At 37.4% G+C, this 27,114-nt stretch overlaps 1 protein-coding gene and 1 long non-coding RNA gene across 3 annotated transcripts in view; one reads left to right on the top strand and one right to left on the bottom strand.

The window, feature by feature from the left end:
• LOC108296910 overlaps positions 1–10,971 on the top strand; it is a 41,365-nt gene extending 30,394 nt beyond the window's left edge. The window contains exons 6-7 of the long non-coding RNA XR_001822026.2: positions 9,877–9,913; positions 10,588–10,971. This is a non-coding gene — a long non-coding RNA (uncharacterized LOC108296910). The remainder of the gene's footprint in view (positions 1–9,876; positions 9,914–10,587) is intronic.
• The window catches only part of NLK (nemo like kinase), a 158,958-nt gene that overhangs the window by 33,563 nt on the left and 98,281 nt on the right, over positions 1–27,114 (bottom strand). For both annotated transcript variants that reach the window (XM_017519489.2, XM_017519488.2), the window contains exons 4-5: positions 2,499–2,605; positions 197–282 (exon numbers count right to left, since the gene is read on the bottom strand). In XM_017519489.2, the coding sequence (XP_017374978.1) occupies positions 197–282; positions 2,499–2,605 (193 nt within the window). The remainder of the gene's footprint in view (positions 1–196; positions 283–2,498; positions 2,606–27,114) is intronic.

Genomic DNA, 27,114 nt, shown 5'->3' with positions numbered 1-27,114 from the left:
TAGTAGAGACGGGGTTTCACCATGTTGACCAGGATGGTCTCGATCTCTTGACCTCGTGATCCACCTGCCTTGGCCTCCCAAAGTGCTGGGATTACAGGCTTGAGCCACCGCGCCCAGCCCCACAAAAATATGTTGTTCTTAAGCCTGCCTTGACATTCTGATTTTTCCCAGGTATTTAAATAAACTGAAAAGCTACCTTTAGAACACAATTGCTGTTCACAAGGAGATTCCCTGGCTTAATGTCTCGATGTAAAATGCCAGCTGAATGGAGATATTTCAAACCTGAAATAACAAACAGATTTAATTGCAGATATTTAATACCTTGTATTCAACTAATAAGTTAGAAAAAACCTTGGAAGGAAACAGTAGAGGATTTAAAATTGTTCCCTAAATAACTGCATGATGAACATTAAAAGCTAGTCCCACCTCAAATTACCATAATCTTGCTACAGTAAAAGAAAATGTTACCAAAGGTTTGCAAAGTCTAGAGACAAAATCTATAATTTAAACAATTATATAGGTTTAAATACAGATAAGCTTCTTAGGCACTTAAGACCTTAGATTGCTAGTCAGTGTGGAGTGCTGCTACTGATACTCTTAACCTGCAACTTTGAGCCTGCTCCAACAAAACATTTTCCATTAACCCACAGGGTTAATGGAGCCTCTCCCAGGACAGAGGTTTCACTGATATGATAAAATTCAGGAACTTGCCCACACTGTCAGTAGTAGTCTTTACCGCTGAAAATCAAGAGGGTAATGGACGTCTTTACCCTAAGATTTCTGACATCTTAGAAGACCAGTACCTTCATTCAGTAGTGCTAAAGGTCCCAGCCTCAAGGTTGAGTCCTTTTTATGTGCGTTCTTTTCTTTCTTTTTCTTTTTTTGGGACAGGATCTCACTCTGCAACCTAGGCAGGAGTGTGGTGGTATGATCACAACTCACTGAAGCCTTGATCTTCCAGGCTCAAGCCGTGCTCCCACCTGGCCATGTACCACCATATCCAACTAATGGGCTAAGTCTTTTTTGGATAAAATGTAGCAAATTACATTTTTCAAAAGTATAAAAAGAGACAATATCTTCCCCATTTTCCCCTACCACAGAATATAGACAAATCTATGGGAGGTCAACTTTTTTTCCTTTTTTTTGGTGACGGAGTCTCACTCTGTCACCCAGGCTGCAGTACAATAACACAATCTTGGCTCACTGCAGCCACCACCTCCCAGGTTCACTTGATTCTTCAAGTAGCTGGAACTACAGGCATGCGCCAACATGCCCAGCTAATTTTTCTATTTTTTTAAAGTAGAGACGGGGTTTTGCCATGTTGGCCAGGCTGGTCTCGAATTCCTGACGTCAGATGATCTGCCTGCCTCAGCCTCCCAGAGAGCTGGGATTACAGGCGTGAACCACCATGCCTGGCTTGGAGGTGAACTTTTTAGTTTTAATATTGCTTATATGTTTTCATCCTTTTGGCATATGTTTTTCAATCTCTATAAAGAATCTTTTTTTTTTTTTTTTTGAGATGGGGTTTCGCTCTTGTTGCCCAGGCTAGAGTACAGTGGCATGATCTTGGCTCACCGCAACCACCGACTCCTGGGTTCAAGTGATTGATTCTCCTGCCTCCACCTCTCTAGTAGCTGGGATACACCACCACACCCAGCTAATTTTGTATTTTTAGTAGAGACAGGGTTTGTCCACGTTAGTCAGGTTGGTCTCAAACTCCTAACCTCAGGTGATGCGCCCACATTGACCTCCCAAAGTGCTGGGATTAGAGGCATAAGCCACCGCGCCCAGCCCTTAGAATCTCTTAATTCTATGAATTCTGTGTGTGTGGGGGGGAAGTAAGAAAGTTATTTCAGCTTTAAGAAATTCTCTACTTGTAATGGCAAAATTCTTACAGACACAATTGATAGCCAGAAGAAGTGTCAGTAATATTGTCCCCAATTTTTTCTCAGTCACATCTGTGCTCTTTAATTAGCTAGTCTAGAGTTATTTAGTTGGCGATATTTATTGGTCTTCTGCATCTACTTTGGTTATAAGGGTCATTTTGTTTCTGTAGGGTTGGCTCCAGGTAGGCCAGCCAGTACTTGGACAGGCCCACCTACTGCTGGCTTGCAGGATGGACGTCATCCATAGAGGATATAGTCACTTTTCAATTTAGTCATCTGATGCTACATATTCCTATTCTGTTGAAAACTAAAGGCTGTTTTGTGAACTCGTAACAAATCATCCTGCTTATTTACCTAGATTAGCTTACTCAACTGCCTAATGAATTTGACAGGGCTTTCTCTTTCATCACTGAAAACAAGAAATTTTTGGCCACCCTCAAAAGCTTCTTCTTTAACATTAAATATAGAAAGTATAAAATATGCATTGGTCAAAAGAAAAAAGTCTTTAGAGAAGAAGAAAGCCTTGGAAGGTCAGATTAAAGTCTAAATGAGAAACAAAACATTTCACTTACAGTGTGACAGCACTTTTTTTTTTTAATAAAGAAATCTTACCTCGCAAAATTTGATAAAGAAAAACTTTGACATGATCTGAGCTGAGAGGTTGAGGAGAGACGATAATTTTATGTAGGTCACTCTGCATCAATTCTGTGACAACATATCTTGAAGTTTTAAGTTAAGGAGAGTTCAGCGAATTCAGTTCCCTACCCCCTCAAAATGGTGACCACATCTAAAAAATAACTTCCATTCTCAAGGCTGGAAAAGTAGGGAAAGAAAGCTTCTAGACAGCGTGACAGGTGAGAATTCCAGCCCTTACAAGATAAAACACTACTAAAATTAAAAGAACTTACATGTTTAAAAGTCAGCAGAAGTAAACGACCAAATGATTTCCTTACAATCAGCATTATAAAAGAGAAAACCAAAGGTAAACATTTTAAACAACAGCAGGGCCAGGAAGAGTATGAAGACCAAACAGTTTTTCGCTCTACTTAGACATGTTACAGGAATGCCCTTTGAATCCAAACAAAAGGGGACTGGTGATCTCATCTTAGGCCACCATGACATCAACGGAAAAGATCACGACCTATCCAAGGACCATGGCTTGTTACATTATAAAGTATGGTATTCCTAAACACATGTAAAATGGTTAGTTAAGTCTCTCCACAGTCTTAATAACTTAGTTCTTTTATTATTTAACTTTTTATGTATTTATGAAACACTCCCCCCACCAACACTACCACCACTAGATATCAAGCTTCTTATGCGTTGTTCTCTGTTGTATGTTTAGGGTTTTGCTCAATGGACACATGACAGTTGATTAAAGGCTGGAGTTTGGGGAGCCATGGAGATATGGAATTCACAAGACTCTTGTGAAGCACATGAGTGTTAGAAACATTAGGGAATCAAAAGTATGATAATCTTATGATATATTAAGTTTTCTTAAGGCAATTTCTAATTTAATGTTTTAGCAAAAACAAGTAGGAAAGGGGACAACTTGAGAACAGGAAGGAGAAATGATAATGATAGCCTTTGATACAAACAATTGAAAACTCCCTCTTTTTTCTGAATTGCTTTAGTATCCTTTTTTCTTCAACCACTGTATGTTGAAATGCCCCACAGCTGCTGGTCCACAGTCCTCGTCCCTATCCACACTCTTGGATATTCAGATCTAGTCCCATGCCTTTAAATAACAACCAAATTTATCCCAAATTTCTCTCTCTTGTTAATCCTCTTTCTTTAAGTGCAGACTTAGATATCAAACTGCCTACTTATCATTTCCCCTGGATGCCTAATTGACATTTCAAATAAGTCCAAAACTGTGTTTCCAATCTTTCTTCTACCACTTTTTAGCTGTCGGCTTTCCCATAGCAAACCCTTTTTTCTGGGAAGTTGCTCACGCCACAAACCACATCAAGGAGTTACCCCTGATTCTCTCTCTCTCTTTCGCCATACCTCCAACTCAGTAGAAAAATCCTTCAAAATTTAGCCAGAATTAAGGCCACTTCTTTTTTTTTTTTTTTTTTTTTGAGACGGAGTTTCGCTCTTGTTACCCAGGCTGGAGTGCAATGGCGCGATCTCGGCTCACCGCAACCTCCGCCTCCTGGGTTCAGGCAATTCTCCTGCCTCAGCCTCCTGAGTAGCTGGGATTACAGGCACGCACCACCATGCCCAGCTAATTTTTTGTATTTTTAGTAGAGACGGGGTTTCACCATGTTGACCAGGATGGTCTCGATCTCTTGACCTCGTGATCCACCCGCCTCGGCCTCCCAAAGTGCTGGGATTACAGGCTTGAGCCACCGCGCCCGGCTAAGGCCACTTCTTATATCCACTGTTACCACTCTGGCCCAAGACTACTAGATTTCTAAAACATAGCAGCCAGGATAAATCTTTCTATTATTATATTTTTATTTTGCCTATATACTGACATTTACTTTATTACATAGAAAATACAATTTTTAAGGTTGTTTTATCATCCAGATTCTTTCCAAAGAAATATATTCTACTTTGTAATGAAAGCTAATGAGAAATAATAGTTGACATGTGGGATTCATTTGCAGGACAGTTTTCAGTGACATGTTAAAATGATTCTATAAAATGAAGAAGAGTAAAATAATGACATCAGGGTTATAGTTTTTCTTAATAGTTTTTATTTAACTTTTTCCTATAAAAATTTTCAAACATGGAAAATTACACAGAGACAACCCATGTATACATTTACCACCTAGAATCTACACTGACCATTTTGCCATATTTGCTTTGTCACATATCTACCCATTGGTCTTTCCATTCATCGATTCATCCAAAACTGGATGCATTTCACAGAATGATCTTTTAGGATGAAGGCCAAATTATGTCACTTTTCTGCAAAAGCTTTCCATTTTATTTAATAGTAAAAGCCAAAGTCCTTAAAATGGTCTCAGAGGCCATAAATCATTTGGCCTTCTTATTTCTCTGACCTCTTCTATTGCTTTCTTCCTGGATATTCTCTGAACGTGCTAGATACACTTCAATCTTAGGCCTTAGCTATTCCCTCTGTATGGACTGTACTTCCTGACATCTATTTGGTTAACTCTTTTCACCTCCTTTGTGGTTTTGCTCAAATTTTATCTTTAAAATGAGGCCTACCTCAGCCACTCTGACACTACAGTCAGGTGTTGCATAATGATGTTTGGTCAATGATGGACCACATGTATAAAAGTGGTCCCACAGATTGTAATGGTGCTGAAAATTCCTATTGTATTGCTTAGGGATGTCTTGGGGACTAATCCTGTGTAGGCTTAAGCTAATATATGTTTGTGTCTTATTTGAAAAAGTAAAAAAGCAACTCAGACCTCAACTCCACAAAAAATTTAGCCAGGTGTTGTGGCTTGTGCCTGTAGTCCCAGCAGTTACTGAGGAGGTTGAGGTGGAAGGATTACTTGACCCTGGGAAGTCAAGGTAAGACATGATTGCACTACTGCACTCCACCCTAGGCAACAGAGTCAAGTGAGCCATGATTGCACTACTGCACTCCACCCTAGGCAACAGAGTGAGAATAAATAAATAAGAAAAAAAAATTTTTTTGTACAGTTGTACAATGTGCTTGTGTTTTAAGCTAAGTGTTATTACAAAAGAGTAAAATATTTAACAAAATTAAAAAGTTTAGAAAGTAAAAAAGTTACATTAAGCTAGGGTTAGTTTATATTAAAGAAACATTAAAAAAGAAACTTAGGAAAGGGGGAGAAAAAAATAAACAGTGTACCTTAAGAGTACAGAGTTTATAAAGTCTATAGTAATACACAGTAATGTTCTAGGCTTTCAAATTCACTCACCACTCACTGTCACACCCAGAGCAATTTCTAGTCCTGTAAGCTCCATTCGTGGTAAGTATACCATTCGTGGTATACCATTTTTATCTTTTCTATCATATTTTTCCTGGACCTTTTCTGTGTTCAAATACATTTAGATATACAAATACTTATTATTGTGTTAAAACTGTCCAAAGTATTCAGTATGGTAACATGTTGTACAGGTTTGTAGCTTGGTGCAATAGGTTATACCACACGTTAGGTGTGTAATAGGCTATACCATCTAGGTTTGTGTAACAAAACCTGCCCTCCCTATCCAATTGCCATCCCCTTGCACAGCTCTACTTTTTCTTCTTCCCTTAATACTTATTAGCTTATAATTTCCTTATGTTCATTCTCTGTCTGTATTGCCAAGCCTGCTCCATAAAGGCAAGCTTTGTCTGCTTTGTTCACAAATCTATCCCAGACTCTTAGAATAGTGTCTACACATAGTAGGTACCTCTAAGTATTTGATGAATGAATATATATTGAGGACCTACTAGGTACTCTACTAGTATTTTAAATATATAATATTATCTAATTATCATGGTAAACCTATAAGGTATGTAGTGATAACTAAAATTTAGATAAAGAAATTGATGTTAACAGAAGACAAATAGCCTGCCTATGGTTACATACTAGTGAAGCTTTTAGATCTGATCATGTCTAAAATTGCTTCAATGGTTCAGTGCAATTTTGGATTTATCTTTTCTTATTCCTTTTTATTTAGTAACATTTTAAAAACCTATAATAAAATAGGCTCGGTGTACTGGCTCACACCTGTAATTCCAGCAATTTGGGAGGCCCAGGCGAGTGGATTGCTTGAGTCCAGGAGTTCAAGACCAGCCTGGGCAACATGGAGAAATCCCATCTCTATAAAAAGTTTAAGAAATAGGCTGGGCGTGGTGGCTCACGCCTGTAATCCCAGCACTTTGGGAGGCCGAGGCAGGTGAGGTCAGGAGTTCGAGACCAGCCTGGCTAACATGGTGAAACTCCGCCTCTACTAAAAATACAAAAACTAGCTGGGCATTGTGGTGTGCGCCTGTAGTCCCAGTTACTCAGGAGGCTGAGGCCGGAGAATTGCTTGAACCCAGGAGGCAGAGGTTGCAGTGAGCCGAGATTATGCCACTGCACACCAGCCTGGGTGACAAAGCAAGAGTTTGTCTAAAAAAAATTTTTTTTTAAGAAATAGCTGAGTGTCATGGCATGTGCCTGTAGTCACAGCTGCTCAGGAGGCTGAGGTGGGAGACTCTCTTGAGCTTAGGAGGTGGGGATTGCAGTGAGCCCTGATCTAATCACTGCACTTCAGCCTGGGTGACAGAGTGAGACCCTGTCTCAAAAATAAAACCCCACAACGATCACAAAATATACTAAATGTTCACTGTGTTCTTTATAGAAGAATTTCAACTAATAAATGCAGAAATAATTATAGAATTATTTTTAAAAACCCACAGTTTTGCAATCTCTGGAGCTAGGCACCATCAATGGCTGGTAAAATCACTTGAAAAGCATGAGTATGAGATTGACATCACTTCAATCCACAACTCAATTTTAAGCATACTTTAATGTGGAACAAGAATATTACTATGTTTGCGATATTCACACCACTGCCTAGGAAGTATTCATGCTCCCCAAAACTTAATTTGAATATATCAGTCCCCTAGTTCTAATTACCAGTTAACTAGAAATATGTGGAATTAAAAAACAAGACACTATGATGAAGCAATCTGCTAAACACACAATGTAGATCATTCTTCAGGAAAAATTTCTTGAAAAAAATCAATGACCATCTCCCTTCTCTCTCCCACAAAAAGGATCTGTGTGTGGCTGGGTGAAGGGCAGGCAGGAATGTTTGGGATAAGAGACTCAAGAGACATAACCACATATACGTGTAAATTTTGTTTAGATCCTTATTCAAAAAGTGACTCTTAAGGCAGAGAACAGATATTAAGGAATTAGCTAATTTTATTAGGTGTGATAATGGCATAATGGTTGTTTTTAAGGTACTTATCTGTTAGAAATTCATATTTAAGTATTTGTAGGTGGAATAATGTGATGTTTGGTTATCTGCTTTAAAATACTCCAGCCCTCCTTTCCCTTCCCCTCAATAAAAAGGGGAATGAGATTGGCAAAATTAATAAAGAGGAAATGAGATTGGCAAAATTAATATTGTTAAAGCCAAGCAGGAGGTACATAAGTTATATACTTATATACTACTGCCTCTTATATTTTCATGTATTTTCTATATGTTTTTGTATATTTTGAAAATTTCCATAATAGTTTTCTTAAACTTAATTGTAGAAAATGGAAAATACAAGAAAAAAAAATACAAGAATATTAAAAATATCCAGAATTCTACCTCTTTGGATGAATTTGTAACATTTTGATGAAAATAATGTGCGTGGCTACATAAATGTATATTTAAAATAAAACTGGTATTATATACATTGTTGTTTTGTTGTCTCTTCTTTTTATAAAATATAAGGATCTAAATACAAAGCAAGCAAGGGAATCCTTTCATTCAATGGTCTAATAATGCAGAATTTTAATGATGGCATAGTGTTTTAATATGTGGATGTATTATCATTCACTTAACCAAGCAATCATTGTTAAAAATCTATTTCTAATTTTATTTTTTGAGACGGAGTCTTACTCTGTCACCCAGGCTGGAGTGCAGTGGCATGATCTCGGCTCACTGCAACCTCCATCTCCCAGGTTCAAGTGATTCTCATGCCTCAGCCTTCTGAGTAGCTGGGACTACAGGCACACACCACCACGCCTGGCTAATTTTTGTATTTTTAGTAGTGACAGAGTTTTACCATATGGTCAGGCTGGTCCTGAACTCCTGACCTCAAGTGATCCACCCATCTTGGCCTCCCAAAATTCTGAAATTACAGGCATGAACCACTGAGACTGGCTTACTTTTTACTATTTTAAATAACCTTGAGATAAACATTCTATATCTAGAATTATATATGTGTATCTGAGAATATTACGTATACTTTTAAAAGCTTTAAAATACTGTAAACTCTTTCCATGGTATTGCATATTCTTTTACATCATTTAAAATGCTTAAATAGTACTCCATTTTATGTAATATGTCAGGAGTTAAGTCATCTTCTGCCACTGGATGTTTACAATATTGTTTCGCTATAATGTAGCTCTGTGGGAGTGCTTAGAGCTTTAAGGTACTGTTTCATGACGAACCCTCAATTATGTATAGATCCTCCCTTCTTGGGTTAATTCATTTATTCAGAGAGTTCTCCAATATTCCTTCTTGGGCCAAATAGGTGAGGCTGCCAGAATTCTGTTAGGGGGTTAGGAGCCAGGGATACCATAGCTCAGCATACTGTCCAGGGAATAAACTTTTAGTCTCCAGCAGGGTTGGGGAAGAAGATCTGAGCATCACACTACTTCTTAAACAGGCTTGCAACCAATCCAATGTTTAGGCCCACGTGTACCCCTACTTCCTGAGATACTTGATGCCCCCAATTCCTGAGAGTTTGTGACACTCCGTAGCAAAAACCAACCTGTTTCTGGGTTCTCATTACTGCCACCTTACATATCTGCCTTTTCTAGTCTGAATTTTTAACCCTTTAGTGAAATTTAAGGGGACTACAGGAAAGAATGGTAGTAAAGATCTGTGTTGTATCCACTGTGTTTTCAGGTTGAAAACTCTTTACATGTTTATTGGCCACACGTATGTGTGATAATGAGAGACAGAAAAAAAGGAAAACCAAGAGTGAGAGCAAATTGTTCCTGTGCTTTGCTCTATTATCTACTGTGGTGATAATTTTTGTTTGTAATACTACTTCTCATCTTAAAAGATATTAACCCTCTAGTATATACTGAAACTTTCTTTTCCACTAAGAAATCATTGATTGGATAGTGATATAAAAAAGGTGCTACTTGCACCTTTAAGTCTTGATCAGAAGTCCCAATATTCCTGAGTTGCACTGGTTCCAGAATTCTCAAGGGAGAGGAAACAAAGGAACATTATACAGAAAAAAAACCCAAACAACAAAAACAAGAATTTCACAATTGCCACCCCTGTATTAAGTGTTTTGTTATGTTCTGAATATCTGTGCCTCTTCCAAAATTCACAGGTTGAAATGCTAACCCCCAAGAAGATTTGATCAAGAGGTGAGACCTCTGGGAGGTAATTAGGTCATGAGAACCGAGCCTCTCTATAAAAGAGGCCTAATGGAGTTTGCTAGTCCTTTCCACAACAGTCCTAGACTGTTAACTAGGAAATGGGCCCTTGGAAGACACCAAATCTGCCAGCAACTTGATTTTGGACTTCTCAGCTTCCAGAATTGTGAGAATAAATTAGTGTTGTTTATAAACCACCCAGTTTATGGTATTTTGTTATAGCAGAATGAATGGACTAAGACAGTTGTCAACCTGAATTTTTATACAGAAAAAAAAAAAAAATCTTGTACCAATGGCAAGGCGTGGTGGCTCACGCCTGTAAATCCAACATTTTGGGAGTCCAAGGCAGGAGGATCACTTGAGCTCAGAAGTTCAAGACCTGCCTGGGCATCTTAATGACACTCTGTCTCTACAAAAAAAGTAAAAAGTTAGCTGGGCATGGGCACGTACCTGTAATCTCAGCTACTAAGGAGGCTGAGGCAGGAGGATCACCTGAGCCCAGGAAGTTGAGGCTGCAGTGAGCTGCGATTGTGCCACTGCACTCCCACCTGGGTGACAGAGTAAGTCCCTGTCTCAAAAAAAAAAAAGTATGAAGCATTTATCTGTATGGGATGTCAGTCAGATCTGCTGAGTTTATTAACTTTTTTTTTTTTTGCTTTTGCCAGGATTGAAGAGTTCTTCCATGGATGTGAAGAACAGGTTATATTCTATTCTGCTTCGCAGATCTACAAAATTGGCAGCCAAGATGTGATGCCAGAATCCTTACTGTTAGTAGTGACAGTTGGTGTGCTTACAAGCAGTGAAGAGAAAACATCTTAATTTTCAAGTTTATCAGGTTGAATTCATAGTGCTGGCACTTGGAAAATCTTGCTTTGACTTATAAATGAAACAAACTTATACAAAAGCCGAAAACAGAGAATAAGTATGAAATAATGTCATATGCTTTCTTCTAACAGTGATTACATTTTCAAAGAAACGAGAAAAGGTCGGGCGCGGTGGCTCAAGCCTGTAATCTCAGCACTTTGGGAGGCCGAGGCGGGTGGATCATGAGGTCAAGAGATCGAGACCATCCTGGTCAACATGGTGAAACCCCATCTCTACTAAAAATACAAAACATTAGCTGGGCATGGTGGCGCGTGCCTATAATCCCAGCTACTCAGGAGGCTGAGGCAGGAGAATTGCCTGAACCCAGGAGGTGGAGGTTGCAGTGAGCCGAGATCGTGCCATTGCACTCCAGTGTGGGTAACAAGAGTAAAACTCTGTTTCCAAAAAAAAAAAAAAAAAGAAACAAAAACATTGACTGAAATGATTAGTGTTCTAACCCGATATAACTAAGCACTCATTTCAGAAAAATAAATCTAACATTTCATCTAGCATTATGAACATATCAGGTCAGGGTGTTGTTCACCCTATACCTGTTGGATTTGAATGGATAAACTGGACTATTTTTGACCAACATAACAATTTCATATGTTTCAACTAACACAAAGTATTACCAGATATCAAAAAACTGAAAAGGTATTCAAAATGAATACAGAGCATGACTTCAAATGGTAAGTCAGTTCCTTCATACTAAGACCACATACACATGTGCACAATTTCTCACAAAATATAAACCAGCAGGCATTCCTTCTGCCAGGCACAAATGACTACATCACTATGTCACTAACTTCAGGATCCATGAACTTCAAAAACCTTTCATTCAACCTTCTATTATCTATTTAAGAAAGGAGAGTTTAAAAGAATGCTACTTTTATATCTCTGCTTCTTGAGAAGATGACAGGTTGAGTTAAAAAAGAATAGGGGCAGGTTAATTAACTCTAATTAACTGAAAATTTCAGGGCAAAATACATAGAGCTCTATCTACCTCTACTATTTTCCATTTACCCTTGTGCAGAAACGCTTTCCCTTTCTTTAATACCTTTTAAACATAAAAGACTGGAAAATTTTAAACATAGAATTTTTATAAAGGGATTAAAACAGCCATTTTGCAGAGAATACGTTTTGTCAAGCTTTAGTTTAACAAAGTAAATTCTTAGGGAAAATACATTTTTCACTCCATGAATAATGCAGTTTTTTTTCTTTAGAGAAAACAATGTGACAACCAGGCCAACCTTTTACATTTTTCTTTGGAAAATAATTCCTGAACTTTGAAGCTCTAACAATATAGCTTCAAAAATTCGGAAGCAATACACACCACCTTATGATATGGTTTTTGCTTTGCTCTAGCAGAAATCCTCTGAAGTCTCAATCCCTAGCATAATGTCTCCCAGATGTCTCAACTAGTTGCCATGCCAACTAAAGCAGCTTAAATTAAATGAGGGCCTGAAAAGACACCTGCATCACTCTAGGTCTGTTGCACATTAAATAAAGCTCTCTTGACAGGAACTCAGAGGTGCCATTAACTTGAACAGCATCTATCTGATTATTGTTTCTGAGAAATTTAATGAAGGTCTCCAAACAAGAGTGAAAACAGAGTGCTCCTTCCCTCTCCTGGTCTTTCCAAATGGGACAGCCACTCCAACAGCTGGTGCACCCACTGGGTCAATGAATTTGCTGTGGCCCTTTAAGTTACCATTGGATGAAGATAAACTACAGGACCAAAGTTAAGGCTTTCAGGAGAATATGAGCAGATTAACCATCTCTGCTATTTAAACGTGCCATTAAAAATATGATTGTTAAAAACACACTGTGCATAGTATGCCAACCTCAAAGTGATTTGAACAGCCCTACTATAAAACAAATTGCTGCTGATTGCAGCAATTAGTTAAGCAGCTCAATGAAATATGGATTTCAAATGTACTGATTGGCTTCAAAAAAAAGCCTGAATGATGCAATGTACTGGCAGTGGAGTTGGGGGAGGGAGGTAGCTCTGATGTTTCAGGTGTCCAAGAGAAAACAATATCTCTGTATTGTTTTAAAGAGTTAATTTTTAAAAGCTTCTTTACTGCTTTCTCACCTTAGTCACTGGAGAACATCACTTAAAAGAAACACAAATTTGAACTAGAGAGGTTATATTCTTTACCCAAGGTCACAATGCCAGTCAGTAAAAAGCCAAGACTAGCTCAGGTTTCTCTAGTGCTCTTTCCATTCCCACCGAGCTGTTTCCCGTGGAAACTTGCCTTTACAGGTCTGCTATTCCAATTTCTTAGCCAAATATCACCACCATATGCAGGTTACAATGAAATACAAAACATCTGAATTATTCTTAATTATGGGCTATGAGGAGAAGAAAAGGAGAAAGGATGTTAACGTTTATTTGAAGCTAGTATGTGCCACTGCATATGTGATCTCATTTAATCCTCATAACACCTACTTTATAACTACTGTATTTCCATTTAAGAAATAAGCACACTGAGGCTGGGAGAGGCTAAGCTGCTCCACACAGTTTGGTTTCAAATCTAGATTGTAATGATTCTAGTCTGACCCTTTCCATGAAGTTGCATTACCTCAATTTGTTTACTATTAAAAGAGAAAATGAAATACATGAGACTGCCATTACTCGAATGTTGCAAAAATCAGGCTTCAAGCAAAATCAGAAAATCAATATTATATTACATAATGTAGTATTCCTTCCTTTGCCATGTTTTTTCCAAGTGAGAAGTCACTGCACTGTCTTCATTCTTCAATAAATTTTGAATAGTAGCATGTACAAGATGCCAATCTAGGTATTAGAAATGCAGTGGCATACAAGACAGCCCACTGCTTTCACTGAGAAACTCAACAGCCTAACAAGGGAGACAGACAGTTAAACAAAGCAACTGCAATTCACTCAAAGATTACAACACTGTTACAGCTATTCATCTCATAAAGCTCCTTAGGTTTGGCTTTTGAACTGAATAAGCCAGACTCGCCATCATGGAGCCACCAGGAATAAGAGCAACAAACTTGCACAACAAAGATACATTGTTCTAAACAGACAAATCTCTAAATTATTAGAATTACAAATTTCCAAAAACTAAAGAGATTTCAACACGTGAGAAACTGTCAACAAAAAGATTTCTTCAGCACCTACAAATTTCTGAATTAGATGTGCAAACTAATTGGCAATTTATCTATACTGTATAAAAAACATACACTCATATTTGGTTTCCTAAAATGGTTCATCCTGAAAAAAATTTCTTTAAGCCAGACACAGTGGCTTACACCTGTAATCCCAGCACTTTGGGAGGCCAAGGCAGGACAATCGCTTATGGTCAGGTGTTCGAGACCAGCCTAGGCAGCATAAAGAGATCCTGTCTCTACAAAAAAAATGTAAAAATTAGCTGGGTGTGGTGGGGTGTGCCTGTATTCCCAGCTACTTGTGCCTGAGGTGAAAGGATTGTTTGAGCCCAGGAGTTTAAGGCTGCAGTGAGCCCTGATTGCCACTGTACTCTAGCCTTGGTGACAGAGCAAGACCTTGTTTCAAAAAAATTTTTTTAAATAAACAACATGAAAAGTAATACAAATAAAATGAGCATTTGTTAAGTGCTCACTATGTGCCAGACACTTCTTTAAGTACCTTATATGAACTATTTCAATGAATCCTCACAAAACAAGTAACAGGTTATGCTAAAGAATGAATTTTTCTCTTTTTGAGGTTCAGTCTTTCCTTTTGGAAGAAAATGAATCCAAAGACACATGAAGTAACTGCTCAATCCACTTAAGTACTTTTATTCATTTCTTCCAGCACCTGAATTTTAGTCTTAGTTCTGTCACTGGCAGAACAAAACCACAAATAAGAAATAATCCCACAGTTGCAGACGATTTATCTCAATTTGCTGAAATGTATTTCTGAGCCAACTTTGTGCCACTTTTAATATAGGTAACATACATAGGTCACCTCATTTAATCCTCATAACAACTTATGGCTATTTCCACATAACAAGTTTAAACTGCTGGTGAAGAAATTTGTCTGGCTGACAGGACAAATAATGATATCCTTTTGGCCAATGACTGAAAAGTGAAAAGGTTAAAAAAATCAAGAGGCAAATTTTGCTACTCTTTGTCTCAGTGTCTCCTTCCACCTCCTGAGTATTCACTTCCTTCAAGTCTTTTTCCTCTTATCCTTCTTTAGTCAAATTATAAAAATAATCTTGACAATACAAGAAACATTTTCCCTGTACTTATGAATCATATATGCTTAAATATTAGCTTCATATCCCCTTGTATTTGTTTGAGTGCATGAGAACTAAAACGTTAGCATATATGTGTGTGTATGTATAAATGTTTATCTGCATGTGTATAAAAGAGAAAATGAACTCCTGGCTACTTTTTTGAGTGTGGCGGGGTACTGGACCTGGACTAGCAGCCTTTTCCATAATTTTTTTTTTTAAGTCTAAATTAGATATTCCTGGAAATATAGGAGAGGCCTTTGATGGGAGATCAAAGTTAAAAATATAAGTTTGGGAATCATTAGGTACAATAAAAAATAATTAACAGTTTCTACTTTCTACTAAATAAAATATGCCACACTGAGGTATTTATTTGCATTTGGTTACAATCTTCTTCTTATTAGTTTATCTTTAAAAACTTTTTTTCCGGCTGGGCGCGGTGGCTCAAGCCTGTAATCCCAGCACTTTGGGAGGCCGAGGCGGGTGGATCATGAGGTCAAGAGATCGAGACCATCCTGGTCAACATGGTGAAACCCCGTCTCTACTAAAAATACAAAAAATTAGCTGGGTATGGTGGTGCGTGCCTGTAATCCCAGCTACTCAGGAGGCTGAGGCAGGAGAATTGCCTGAACCCGGGAGGCGGAGGTTGCGGTGAGCCGAGATCGCGCCATTGCACTCCAGCCTGGGTAACAAGAGCGAAACTCCGTCTCAAAAAAAAAAACTTTTTTTCCTTTTATTTAAAAAAACTGGTTATTAAAATTATGGAATTGTGTCACCATTAATGGGTTTTAAATTCAACTTTATCAACATGACACTCTTCAGAATAATGCAATCAGTGTCAGCAGCTGAATTGTTAGTGCATAGTGCCCAAATGTAATAAGCAGAACATCCTGCTAGATTCCCACAAAGTTTGCCGAGGAAGAAAATGTTTTCATGGAGGACAGAATTTGAGGCAAGAAAAAGCAAGAAATAAGACATCATCTGAAGATCAAGGAAATTAAGTGGAAACATATTAGAGAGATCAAAAAGGCAGAGAACAGAGAAGAATGCTTAGAATTAAAAATAAGCCTGTACAATTTTCTCTGATGCAAAAAAGATTATGGGCAATAAGACCAGGAAACTAATCTAGAGCCTGGTAGCCAACTACATCTCAGTGATAAGCCTCTCCTGACCTCTTGCTCCAATTAAAGCAGATCTGCACCATGATCAATATTTGTTTAACCCATCTCTACAATGCTGCATCTATTTTAGGAAGTAATTTAAGAATGCATGATAATCAGCCCCACACCAGAAATCTTGACTACTCCCAACTGTCAAAGGTAATTCTTCAAAAAAGCTACACAGTCATCACAGAAACAAAAGCTGACATCAAACTCTGACCTTCAATTATAAATAAGATGATTGAGTACGTTTCTGTTTTTAGGAAGTCATGATTACTCAGGCAGTCTCAGAGGCTGCAGGACTGGTGCCAACAGCATCTTTGTTTAACCATCATCATTAGCATCAATAAATACTGACTGGGTACTAAGTGTGTGTACAGAGCATGTTAACTCATTGACAAGACATGGAAAAAGGATGGATGAATGCAAGGCAACAGCCAAGAGGCTGGAAAAAGACTGATGACTGACATTGACATGTAAAAATCAAGGAGAGAGCACAATAAGGCACAAAAAGATTTTAATGTAAATGAACAAAGAAGCTTGACTGAAAAGCAGCTGAAATTTACAATTTTCTGTGTTAGGTATCCAGCTTTAAATTTATTTTACCTTACCTACTCTTAATTACTGTAAGAAGTTAAGTCTCATTATGGGTTTCCATTATACAGATAAGCAAAGAGATGTAGAGAAGTAAAGAAACTAGTCAGAGGTCCTAGCTAGTGTGCAGGAGACATGGCACTAGATCACAGCCCTTGTTCTTGTACTCTGTCCTTCAAAAGATGAAGTAAACTTCAAAAATGGAAAATTAAAGAAAGAGATAAGACCAAAACAATTCTACTTCAGAAGGCAGAAGGTCTGGAAATTGATTTTTAAAATGAGGAGTTAACAGGTTCAGCAGTGGGAAGCAGTGTGGTGTAGGCTTTGGAATAAAAATGGCCAGGGTTAGAATCTTGACTCTGCCACTTCGTAGCTTGATAACATTAGGCAATTTAAATAACTTATCTGTTTCTGCACTTATAAAAAAGGTACACGGACACCTATTATACAGGGTTACTGCTACAATTTAGAATCACATATAAATGCCTGGCACACAGGAAACAGGAATTAGGTGGTAGCTGCTATCGTCGTCATCATCATCATCGTTAAATGAGGGAGGAGGGAAAATGAGTTTTTTAAAAACATGAATACATGCTAGTAGGTGGTATGCCAAATGTCCTACATACATTAATTCAGTTATTCCTTAAAATAACTGTGTAAGAAGATTATCTCCATTATCACTGAGGAAATAGAGGCTTAGGGAGTAGTATCAAATAACATTTTGAAGGTCGAAAAGCTAGTAAGTGGAGAAGAAAAATCAGGATTTGAACTCAGGGCTGGCTGATATCAAAATCCATGGCCTTTTTCAAAATGTATGATTGTACCTCTATTTCTTCCCAACATTTCTCCCCAGGGAAAAAAAAAAAAAAAGCAAAACATTATAAGGAACAAAGAAACTGGCAACCACTCAAAAAAACTCCTTTCAGCTGGGTGTGGTGGCTCACACCTGTAATCCCAGAACTTTGGGAGGCTGAGGTAGGCAGATCACCTGAGGTCAGGCGTTCAAGACCAGCCTGGCCAACATGACGAAACCCTGTATCTACTAAAAAATACAAAAATTAGCCAGGTGTGGTTGTAAGCACTGTAGTCCGTTACTCAGAAGGCTGAGGCAGGAGAATCATTTGAACTCTGGAGGCCGAGGCTGCAGTGAGCCAAGATCATGACACTGCACTCTAGCCTGGGCAACAGAGTAAGGGTCTGAAAAAAAAAAAAAAAAAAAAAAGAAAAAAAACCTCCTCCTTTAAGCCACTGTGATCTCAAAAGGAAAGACTAGGTAATCTCAAAAGGATATCACCAGTGAAGAAGAACTTTATTCACTTTTTATTAATGTGGTCTCATGCAGGGTTTTAAACCTTCAGGGTTTTTGGCATCAAAAAACATGTCCATGACAGTCACATTCCTTTAGAGTTTACTCATTCACTTATGTAAGGACAAAAAGCCCTTTCTTAAGACCACGAAAGGTTTTGTACAGGACATATTATTTTTGACAGATGGGAACTTGAGGGAACAATTAAACGTACCAGTTTCTGTGAGACCTCTGAGAATCTCCACTAGGATAACTCCTGGTTTTGCTAAAGGGTTGGTAAGCTGAAGGGTTTCTTAGTCTTGAACTCAGCATGGTAAATATTATCCATCAAATTAATATTCTTCACATTTAACCCTAACTACAGAAAGAGATTAATATCCTATAACTAATTAACAGTCCTCATATCCCCCCAAAATAAAAGCACACATTAAAAACCTCAAAGCTTTGTTTATTCATGCAAATCATATTTTCTTGGGGAAAAAAATAATGCCACTTCAACCTGATCCTATTTCCTACCATCTGGTTCTCTTGCCACCTCTAAATAACATATCAGTACAAGGAAAACTATCAATTAAACATGTAACTTTTAAACCCACTGCCAAAGGTACAATTCAATATTATTAATATTTAATAATGACAGGCACAGAATATGCAGAGAACAAAACAATACAAGCAGCACATAAATAAACTGTACTCTGGCTAAAATCCAGATTGTGCTAGTGTGCTATAGGTCTATTAAGTTTCCTGAGGTACTGCTCTCAAACAAATTGGGTTGATAGCAGGAGACTCAGCTGGTCTATGAAGTGTCTAAAAGCCCCACTGATTCCCCATATCCTCCAATTATGGCAAGTCTGATATATTTAGTGGCTTCTGAGATCTCTAGGTCTCCACCTAACACATGCCTCCTGGAGTCTAGCAACCTTAAAAAATAAAGTCAAAACAGTGGGACATGACAAAAAAGATCAAATAAATACAGTCCCAAAAGCGTCGCTAGACTCTCACCTGAATTAAATATGTCAAGAGGCTAATAATCATAAGGTTAACCAGAAGGTTAAGCAGTTCAGAAGAATAATGGGGTTTTTCAGGCTTTTCAGAAGCTCAAATTAAGTGTGGCTTTGTTGTTATTCAATATTACCCTCTAACAGTTGGGAGCACTGACAGCATTTCATTCCCACCAGCCGGGAAGTTTTAGAGATATATTTATTTTTTAATGGAGAAGTGAACAGACTAGATTCAAGCTTTAGATTTTTTTAGGGGCTTCACCTGGGACACAAGTGTTTCAAAGGCTAGTATGAACAAATTGTTCCAACTATAGTGGCTCTCTTCAAAGCAGAGGGGAAAAAAATCCAGCTGCTGAGTTCGAACTTTACATGATTCTTTAAAACAATCTCAGGATTTGCTGTACACTAAAGCCTAAGTAATCTTTATGCAGACAGGAAGTCCTTTTAAATGAACTGAAAGAGAAATAAAGATATTTAATTGATTTATCTGAGTTGGGAAAAGAAAATAGAAACTCATTGTATCAAATTATTTCCTAAAGAATGAATATGGAAAGAAAGCTTTGGAAACCCTATTTTAATTCCTAAACTCTCTTTATTGATTTCAGCTAATGGAAACTTAATACACTACAGGGCATAGGAAGGTGAGTGGTTCTTGGGATCTCAGGCTGAAGGAGAAAATTATGTCGTATATGAATGGAGGTCAATTTTCCACCTTCCCATGTTCAGGCCTGCCAACATAGTCTATGACTTACATTTTTCACACCTTTCAGGAAAAAAAAAAAAAGAGGAAAAATAAAGCTGATTCATTACACAGCATTTAGATAGTCAATAAGAACTGGGAGAATTTACAAAGTATTATAAATAAATGCTTACTGCTGACAAGGTGCTGTGCAAATATGTCATAATAAAGCACTGCTGAATAGGCACTTTTAATAATAGCTTACAATTCTGGACAGCTCAAATTGTGTGTATGTGTGAAAAGCTGTGATACTGTCTTATGCAAAAAACTATCAGGTTCAAAAGCTTTTGCCATCTAGAGTTCAGAATGATAGTGGGCTGGCTTTCCTGCTCAACTGAAGTCTGAGAACATATTTAATGCTCCAAGTGCAATGAGCTACTGATGCTGCATGACATTCGAATAATGTGTTAAAAACTTTCAGATAGCAAAATAAAGATATTTAATTTGTATCTGAGTTGGGAAAAGAAAATAGAAATGTGTTGTATCATATTATTTCCTACAGAATGAATATAGACAGAAAGCGTTGGAAACCCTATTTTAATTCCTGAACTCTCTTCATTGATTTCAGGTAACAGAAACTTAATCATTAGTTTTTCATTTAATATTGGACAGAAACTAAGGCTAAACTAGATTATAAAAAAAAGAAATCTTACAATATTAAATATTTATTGAGTAGGTCCCATTTTGGTCAAAGGCTCTACAATCCTTTTTTAAAAGTTATCATCTTTGGCCAGGCGCAATGGCTCAGGCCTGTAATGCCAGTATTTTGAGAAGCCAAGGCGGTGGATCATGAGGTCAGGAGATTGAGACCATCCTGGCCAACATGGTGAAACCCGGTCTCTACTAAAAATATAAAAATTAGCTGGGCATGGTCGCGTGTGCCTGTAGTCCTAGCTACTCAGGAGGCTGAGGCAGGTGAATTGCTTGAACCCGGGAGGCGGAGGTTGCAGTGAGCCAAGATCACACGAGTGCATTCCAGCATGGGCAACAGAGCCAGACTCCATCTTAAAAAAAAAAAAAGTTTTCATCTTCAATGTGATATATATTGGAACAAATATGAGTCACGTGACTTTTCCAAAAGACACAGTAAATTTGGTTTAATAAACTGCAGTACCTAGATACCCAAGCCTGGCCCCCTCAAGCCATAGATTCTCTTACATGACAGTTATACAAATGACAGTTAAAACATGCTTAAGCAATAACATGCTTAGGTACCTTAGGCATGAATTCTGAAATCTTGCCATTCCTGTTTGGAAAAAGAATCTACAGCCATAAATGTGTGAGACTTAATAAAATCTCTCTGCTCACATTTTTTTTTTCTTCCAAAATCAGGTGCACAGGGGAAAGAAATTTCAATCTAGTACTCAGATATATAAAACTGGCTGATCTGAAATAAGAGTGAGGGCATTGAATAGTGTAGATAACGACAATCTGGTTTACAGATATGGTTGATTTCAAACAATGCTTTTCACATGAAAGAAAAATAGCAATGTGTCACAGACAGAATTGTGTTCTCTCATAACAAATGGTCAGCCTTAAATCTAATCATCTTCTCTGTCACAAAAAGCATGGGAGCCTTTGCAACTAGAAAAAATCAGTGTGTTTCAATTAGAATCACTGACCTTTTCTGAGGCATGCCTGTGCTTTTCTACAGAAATCAATGGAATAAAAGGTCATGTTGTTAAAATGTTTGAATATGACAATCTCTTTCCCAGGCAAAGGCAAATTCCTTTCTTTTTAAAGTAACAAATTTGTTGTATAGAATGTCAAAAATTAAAACTACCTCAGTTGTAATTTAAAACTGACTTAAAAAAAAATCAATCCAATCACCAGAAAAAAAAGAGAAAAGCTGGAAAGCTGTCACTCTACATACTCTGTTATAGCCCAGAAGGTTCTATCTGATGAGTCTTTTTTAACTAAGGCTATAACAATGTATGTAATAAAACAAGAAGAGCATTCTAGAGAAAATGATGTTATTTCGAACTTCAGCTCTCTCCTTTACAAAGTGCTCTGGAGAAGGCAAAGCAAGCTCTGTGTCTGTGAAATGTAGGTGGTAGAGACTGGTGATTAATCTTCCATCATCATAACCCTCCAAATCAAATGCACATGTACACAAACCAGAGATTAAGAGCTGAGGAATGGAAGCCAAAATGACTGGAATAGTCATTGTTTTTTGGAATGTAAAAAACCATATTTGAAAGAGGAGCCTCTATATAGATTAGGAACATTTTACTGCATCAATTTCTTCATTCATGAAGATAAAGGGTGAATTCTTCAATCACCTCTTAATGCATTTAGAAAGTAAGGGATGAACATATCAGTCATATAAACTGCAACGTCTCTCTTACTGCCAATATAATGAATATTAACACTTTCTCCAAAAGACAATGAGCCCTCAAATTAGACCCAAGTAACCATTCCATAACAGGCTGAAAAATTTACTTCCATGTCCAGACAATTTGGTGTCAAATGTCCTTCTGCCCAATAGAATTTGAGAGCATTTACTTCAGTCTGATCTATTGTAAAGCTGCAGGAATAATGTCACTAAAGCCTGAGAGGAGACTGCTACCAGAGTTATAAGCAACTGCAGCAGCGTTATGAATGGAGGGCAAGTCTCTCAACATACCAATCTACATATGCTAGTCCTCACCTACCCAGTGTTACCCATCACCATTGTAGCTCATTTGTGGCTGGAAATTTTTTTTTAGACGGAGTCTTGCTCTGTGCCCCAAGCTGGAGGTTGGAGATTTTAAAAGACAAAGTTACTAAAAGAAACATTTCTGAAGAACAGAGAAGATTCAAAATTAACAGAGAACAAGAAATCTACAAGAAGAATTTAGGAAAAGTATATCAAAGAGTCTGTTTCTGAAAAGTACTTTTTATAGGAGTTGAGAAGAGATGAAATAAAATAGTGGTCTATTTAAAAGGATCTCCCTCCTCTGTCTAGATATATGATACAACACAGTGCCTAATACACTTGTTCACAGTACCCACTTTCGACCTTTCACAGAATTAATATTCTATTATGCGCTTAATTGTGCCATCTATTAGCACTGTTACCTATTGTTAACTAGAAAAGCTATGCAAAAAGGGTTACATGAACTCATGAACAGAAATCAGACATGGCTTAAAATTTTGTGGAAAAATGAGAATATTACTAGAAATATTGAAAATATACTTTTCCTACTAATATGTAACTGTTCTTACATGAATTGAACATGTTTTGTTCTATGAAAATTATTAAGTTGCAAGTAAGTCTTCCAAGCTCTTTTCTGGGGGGTGGGGTTGGAGAGGAGAGAAGGTGCACAGGGCAGTTTTTTATCCATAAGAGAATTTGGTTAATATCTCTATTGTAAAATTGATTACTGTAGTACTATGATTATTTGAAAACTGTCTATCACCTCAAACCATGAATTCTTTAAAGGTAATGGCAACAACAATACTTTGTATTACCTGCTGGTACATTGTGGCTGAGGGTAAAGGTAGAAAGGGCATGAAACAAACATTATCATGAAAAAACATCTGGGAAGATGTCAAGCATCATTCTGTTCTCCTTTCACAACAGTCACTGTCTCTCAGCTCCAAGAATCAGGTCCTTGTTATGGTGTTTTTTAAAAATTGTGGTAAAATGCACATAAAATTTATTATTTAATCATGTTTCAGCGTGCAATTCAGTGGTATTAAGCACATTCACAATGTTGTGCAACCATCAGCACTACCCATTTCCAGAAACTTTTCATTATCAAATAGAATCTCCTTGTTAAGTTTTTAAAGGACACTTCTGATTCTGTTATTTTTCATCACAAAAATCTTTCATTGGGGCCCAATGTCAAGTGAATAAAGACCAAATTCCTTAGTTCAATATTCAAAATCCCCCATGACTTAGCCCCACCTAGTTTCTCATTATTTCTGCATGTCAAACTCTGGCCAACTAGATGATTTACCATTCCCTAATTATGCTCCTGATACTTATTCCCGCCATCTGGAATATCCATCCTCTTCGATGATACTGTCCAAATACTTCTCATCCATCAATGCTCATCTGAAATGTCTTTTCTCCATACAGTTTCCTTATCATTTTTTCTGCCTGAAGTAATCTCTCCTTTTAAAGTCCCACACCACCTGACTATATTCTTTTGGCACATTCTACCATACGTTAGTTATCCCTTTACATCTTATCTTTCCCCCATTATCTTCCTTGAAGGAAAGCATTGAGAGACAGCAGAGCATGGTGGGTTGAGAGCACTCCTGGACCACTGGACTATACAATATGGGTTTAAATCACAACTCTGTTATTTCTAAGTGACCTGGACAAGTTATTTACCTCTCTGAGCTATAGTTTCTTCATCTACAAATTGGAGATATGAATAAAGTGTTTAGGATAGTGCCTGAACATATTACTTTTTTTTTTTTTTTTTTGAGACAGAGTCTCGCTTTGTTGCCAGGCGCCAGGCTGGAGTGCAGTGGCGTGATCTCAGCTCACTGCAACCTCCGCCTCCTGGGTTCAAGCAATTCTCCTGCCTCAGCCTCCCGAGTAGCTGGGACTACAGGCGCGTACCACCACGCCCAGCTAATTTTTGTATTTTTAGTAGAGACAGGGTTTCACCATGTTGTCCAGCATGGTCTCAATCTCTTGACCTCGTGATCCGCCCGCCTCAGCCTCCCAAAGTGCTGGGATTACAGGTGTGAGCCACTGCACCCGGCCAACATATTATATTTTTAAAAAAATTAAATAAATGAACAATTCATCTTTGTATTCATCCCAGAGGTTAGTACAAGGTAACATACATAGCCGTGGTAAAGGTTTGACTGAACGGATAAGCAAGGCTAACCAGATACTGACAAAAATGGTGGTTAAGTCAGGAATTTATCTGTTCCTGAATTGTTCTATCAACCTTTCTTTGGTTTTTCCTTTCTCTAAATTTCTGTCCTAGTCTTCAAAGATAAGCAGAAAGGGTCAGTGATAGTGGGTAAGTGTAAGTTTTTGTTTTAAATCATCAAATGTTTTTCTAGTAATTCAGTGGGAAACCAAAATGGGAAAGAGTAAATATCAGAACTCCCCAGTGCTCTCAGGATATCTTGGTCCTTTTCTTTTTTTTGGGAGGGAAAAGGAGTCTCACTCTGTCACCAGGCTGGAGTGTAGTGGCACAATCACTGCAACCTTTGCCTCCTGCATTCTAGAGATTCTCCCGCCTCAGCCTCCTGATAGCTGGGATTACTGGCACGTGCTACCAAACCCAGCTAATTTTTGTATTTTTAATAGAGACAGGGTTTTGCCATGTTGAACAGGCAGGTCTCAGGCTCCTGACCTCATGCAATCCACCTGCCTCAGCCTCCCAAAGTGCTGGGATTACAGGTGTGGGCCACCGTGCCTGGCCAGCTCTTTTCTATTATCATAGTTTCCAACCTATATTATTGTCATTATTTATGTGATTGTATCTTCCACTAGATTATACACCTGTTAAATCATCTATTGGTTCATTTAACAAATATTTATTTTGTACCTATTCTATGTCAGGAACTGTCCTAAGTGCTGGTAATGTAACAATGATGGATCTGGAAACATAGCTGATGCTTATGTTTATGGAATAAATGAATAGGAAGTTCTTATAATACGGGAATCTTCAAAGCTCCCAGGATATAGATTTCTAGTCCTTAAAGGTACCATCATTGAAGAAAGAGTGTGCTTACATATGCATATATGCATGTTGTTTCCATTGTTCTCAGTTTTTCAATGACTCCTAAGATTCCCTGAGGGTTATAGCACTTTTTCAAAGCACTAGAGACTCTTACTGGCTGAAATGGACACATAGGTTTCCTCACTGCCTTTATGACAAGGGATTCCTATTTAAAACATTGCCCATACAAGCCAAACCTATCATCCAAACAGGGACACTTCTGAGAGTGAGAAATTCACAGTAATTGTACCAGAACATCAAGTAAAATCTGAGACTGTCCCAACAAACCAATGAACACAGACACTCCACTAGACATCTCATTTCCACTGGGTTTAGAATGTAAATGCTTCTAGCACAGAAGACTCACGCCACCCATATTCATCTTCCTAAAATACTAAGTTATGCTTCAAGTTAAAAATAAGCTTTTCCCAAAGCAAACCAAATTTTTATTTCCAACCCTGTAGGTATCTGGTGCTTTCCAGGAAGGGGCCTGTTAATGTGCATTGTGGAGCATCCAAAATCCTGACTGAAGCATAATAAATTCTGTTTTCTAATCAAACAATTAGAACTGTTTTCTCGTGACTTAAATTTCAGTAGGCTCAAAGTAATTAAGTACCAAACTGTTTTCATACAGATTTCCAAATAGAAACTCAAAGTATAAAATGAACAATGTAATCCTTTAAAAGCTGAAACATCAGCTCAGAAAAGTATATAATCTTTAAAATTATTAAATAATATATTTCCTAGATTGATAAACACTACGAAAAGTTAAAAGATACAGAGGTCATGATAAAAGTTAATGCTCCTTCCACATCTGACTTGTCCTACATCTGTTCAACCCTGTAGGCAGATTTATAAAAACTTACAGTCTTGATACTGACATTTTTTAGTTGTTTCAAATAGTTATCTAAAAATGCACGGTGTTTCGAAACCCACACTAAATTTCTGGTGAGCACTGATATAATAATTTTATTATAGTTTCAGTCTCTTTTAGGAAATACATGATTAACTATATGATACTATATACTGATACTTTTACTGTATATTTGATTACATCAAAATGCACATAGAACTCAAATTTTCTAAAATTGTATTAACTACTATATTAGGTTTAAAAGCACCTCTGATTTAAAATGTTTGTCTATTAAAACTTGAATATATGATACATAACCCAACTTTTCTAATCTTAGAAAAAGTGTAATGATATGGTACTGTATGCATAGTGGATGAATACTTATGATTATTTCTTCTCCCTCACAACTTAATATAAAAATATATATTTCTGACTTGATGTACTGACCCATTCAACTAAATATTAAAAAACCCATTAGATGCATAATATACTAATAACTTGCCCAAAACAACAGAACTTCATACAGATCTCAAAATTAGTTTCTTAAAAGCATAATTCCATGATCACTTATTTAAAATTCAAAATATTATCTAAAGTCTGTAGACATAATAATCCTCCAAATTAAAAATCATCTAAAACCATTTGTAATGCATGTGCCGTATTTCTGAGATACTACAGAGGGAGCTACTGACATAGATAATAAAGTATGCTGAATTGATATAGTAACTGGAGGTCCTATTAATCTTTAATCTTTTTATGTTTTAGGTA

Source organism: Cebus imitator, unplaced genomic scaffold, assembly GCF_001604975.1.
Source record: "Cebus imitator isolate Cc_AM_T3 unplaced genomic scaffold, Cebus_imitator-1.0 Scaffold751, whole genome shotgun sequence".
NCBI classification, from domain to species: Eukaryota; Metazoa; Chordata; class Mammalia; order Primates; family Cebidae; genus Cebus; species Cebus imitator.
This window is presented reverse-complemented; position numbering and strand designations above follow the sequence as displayed.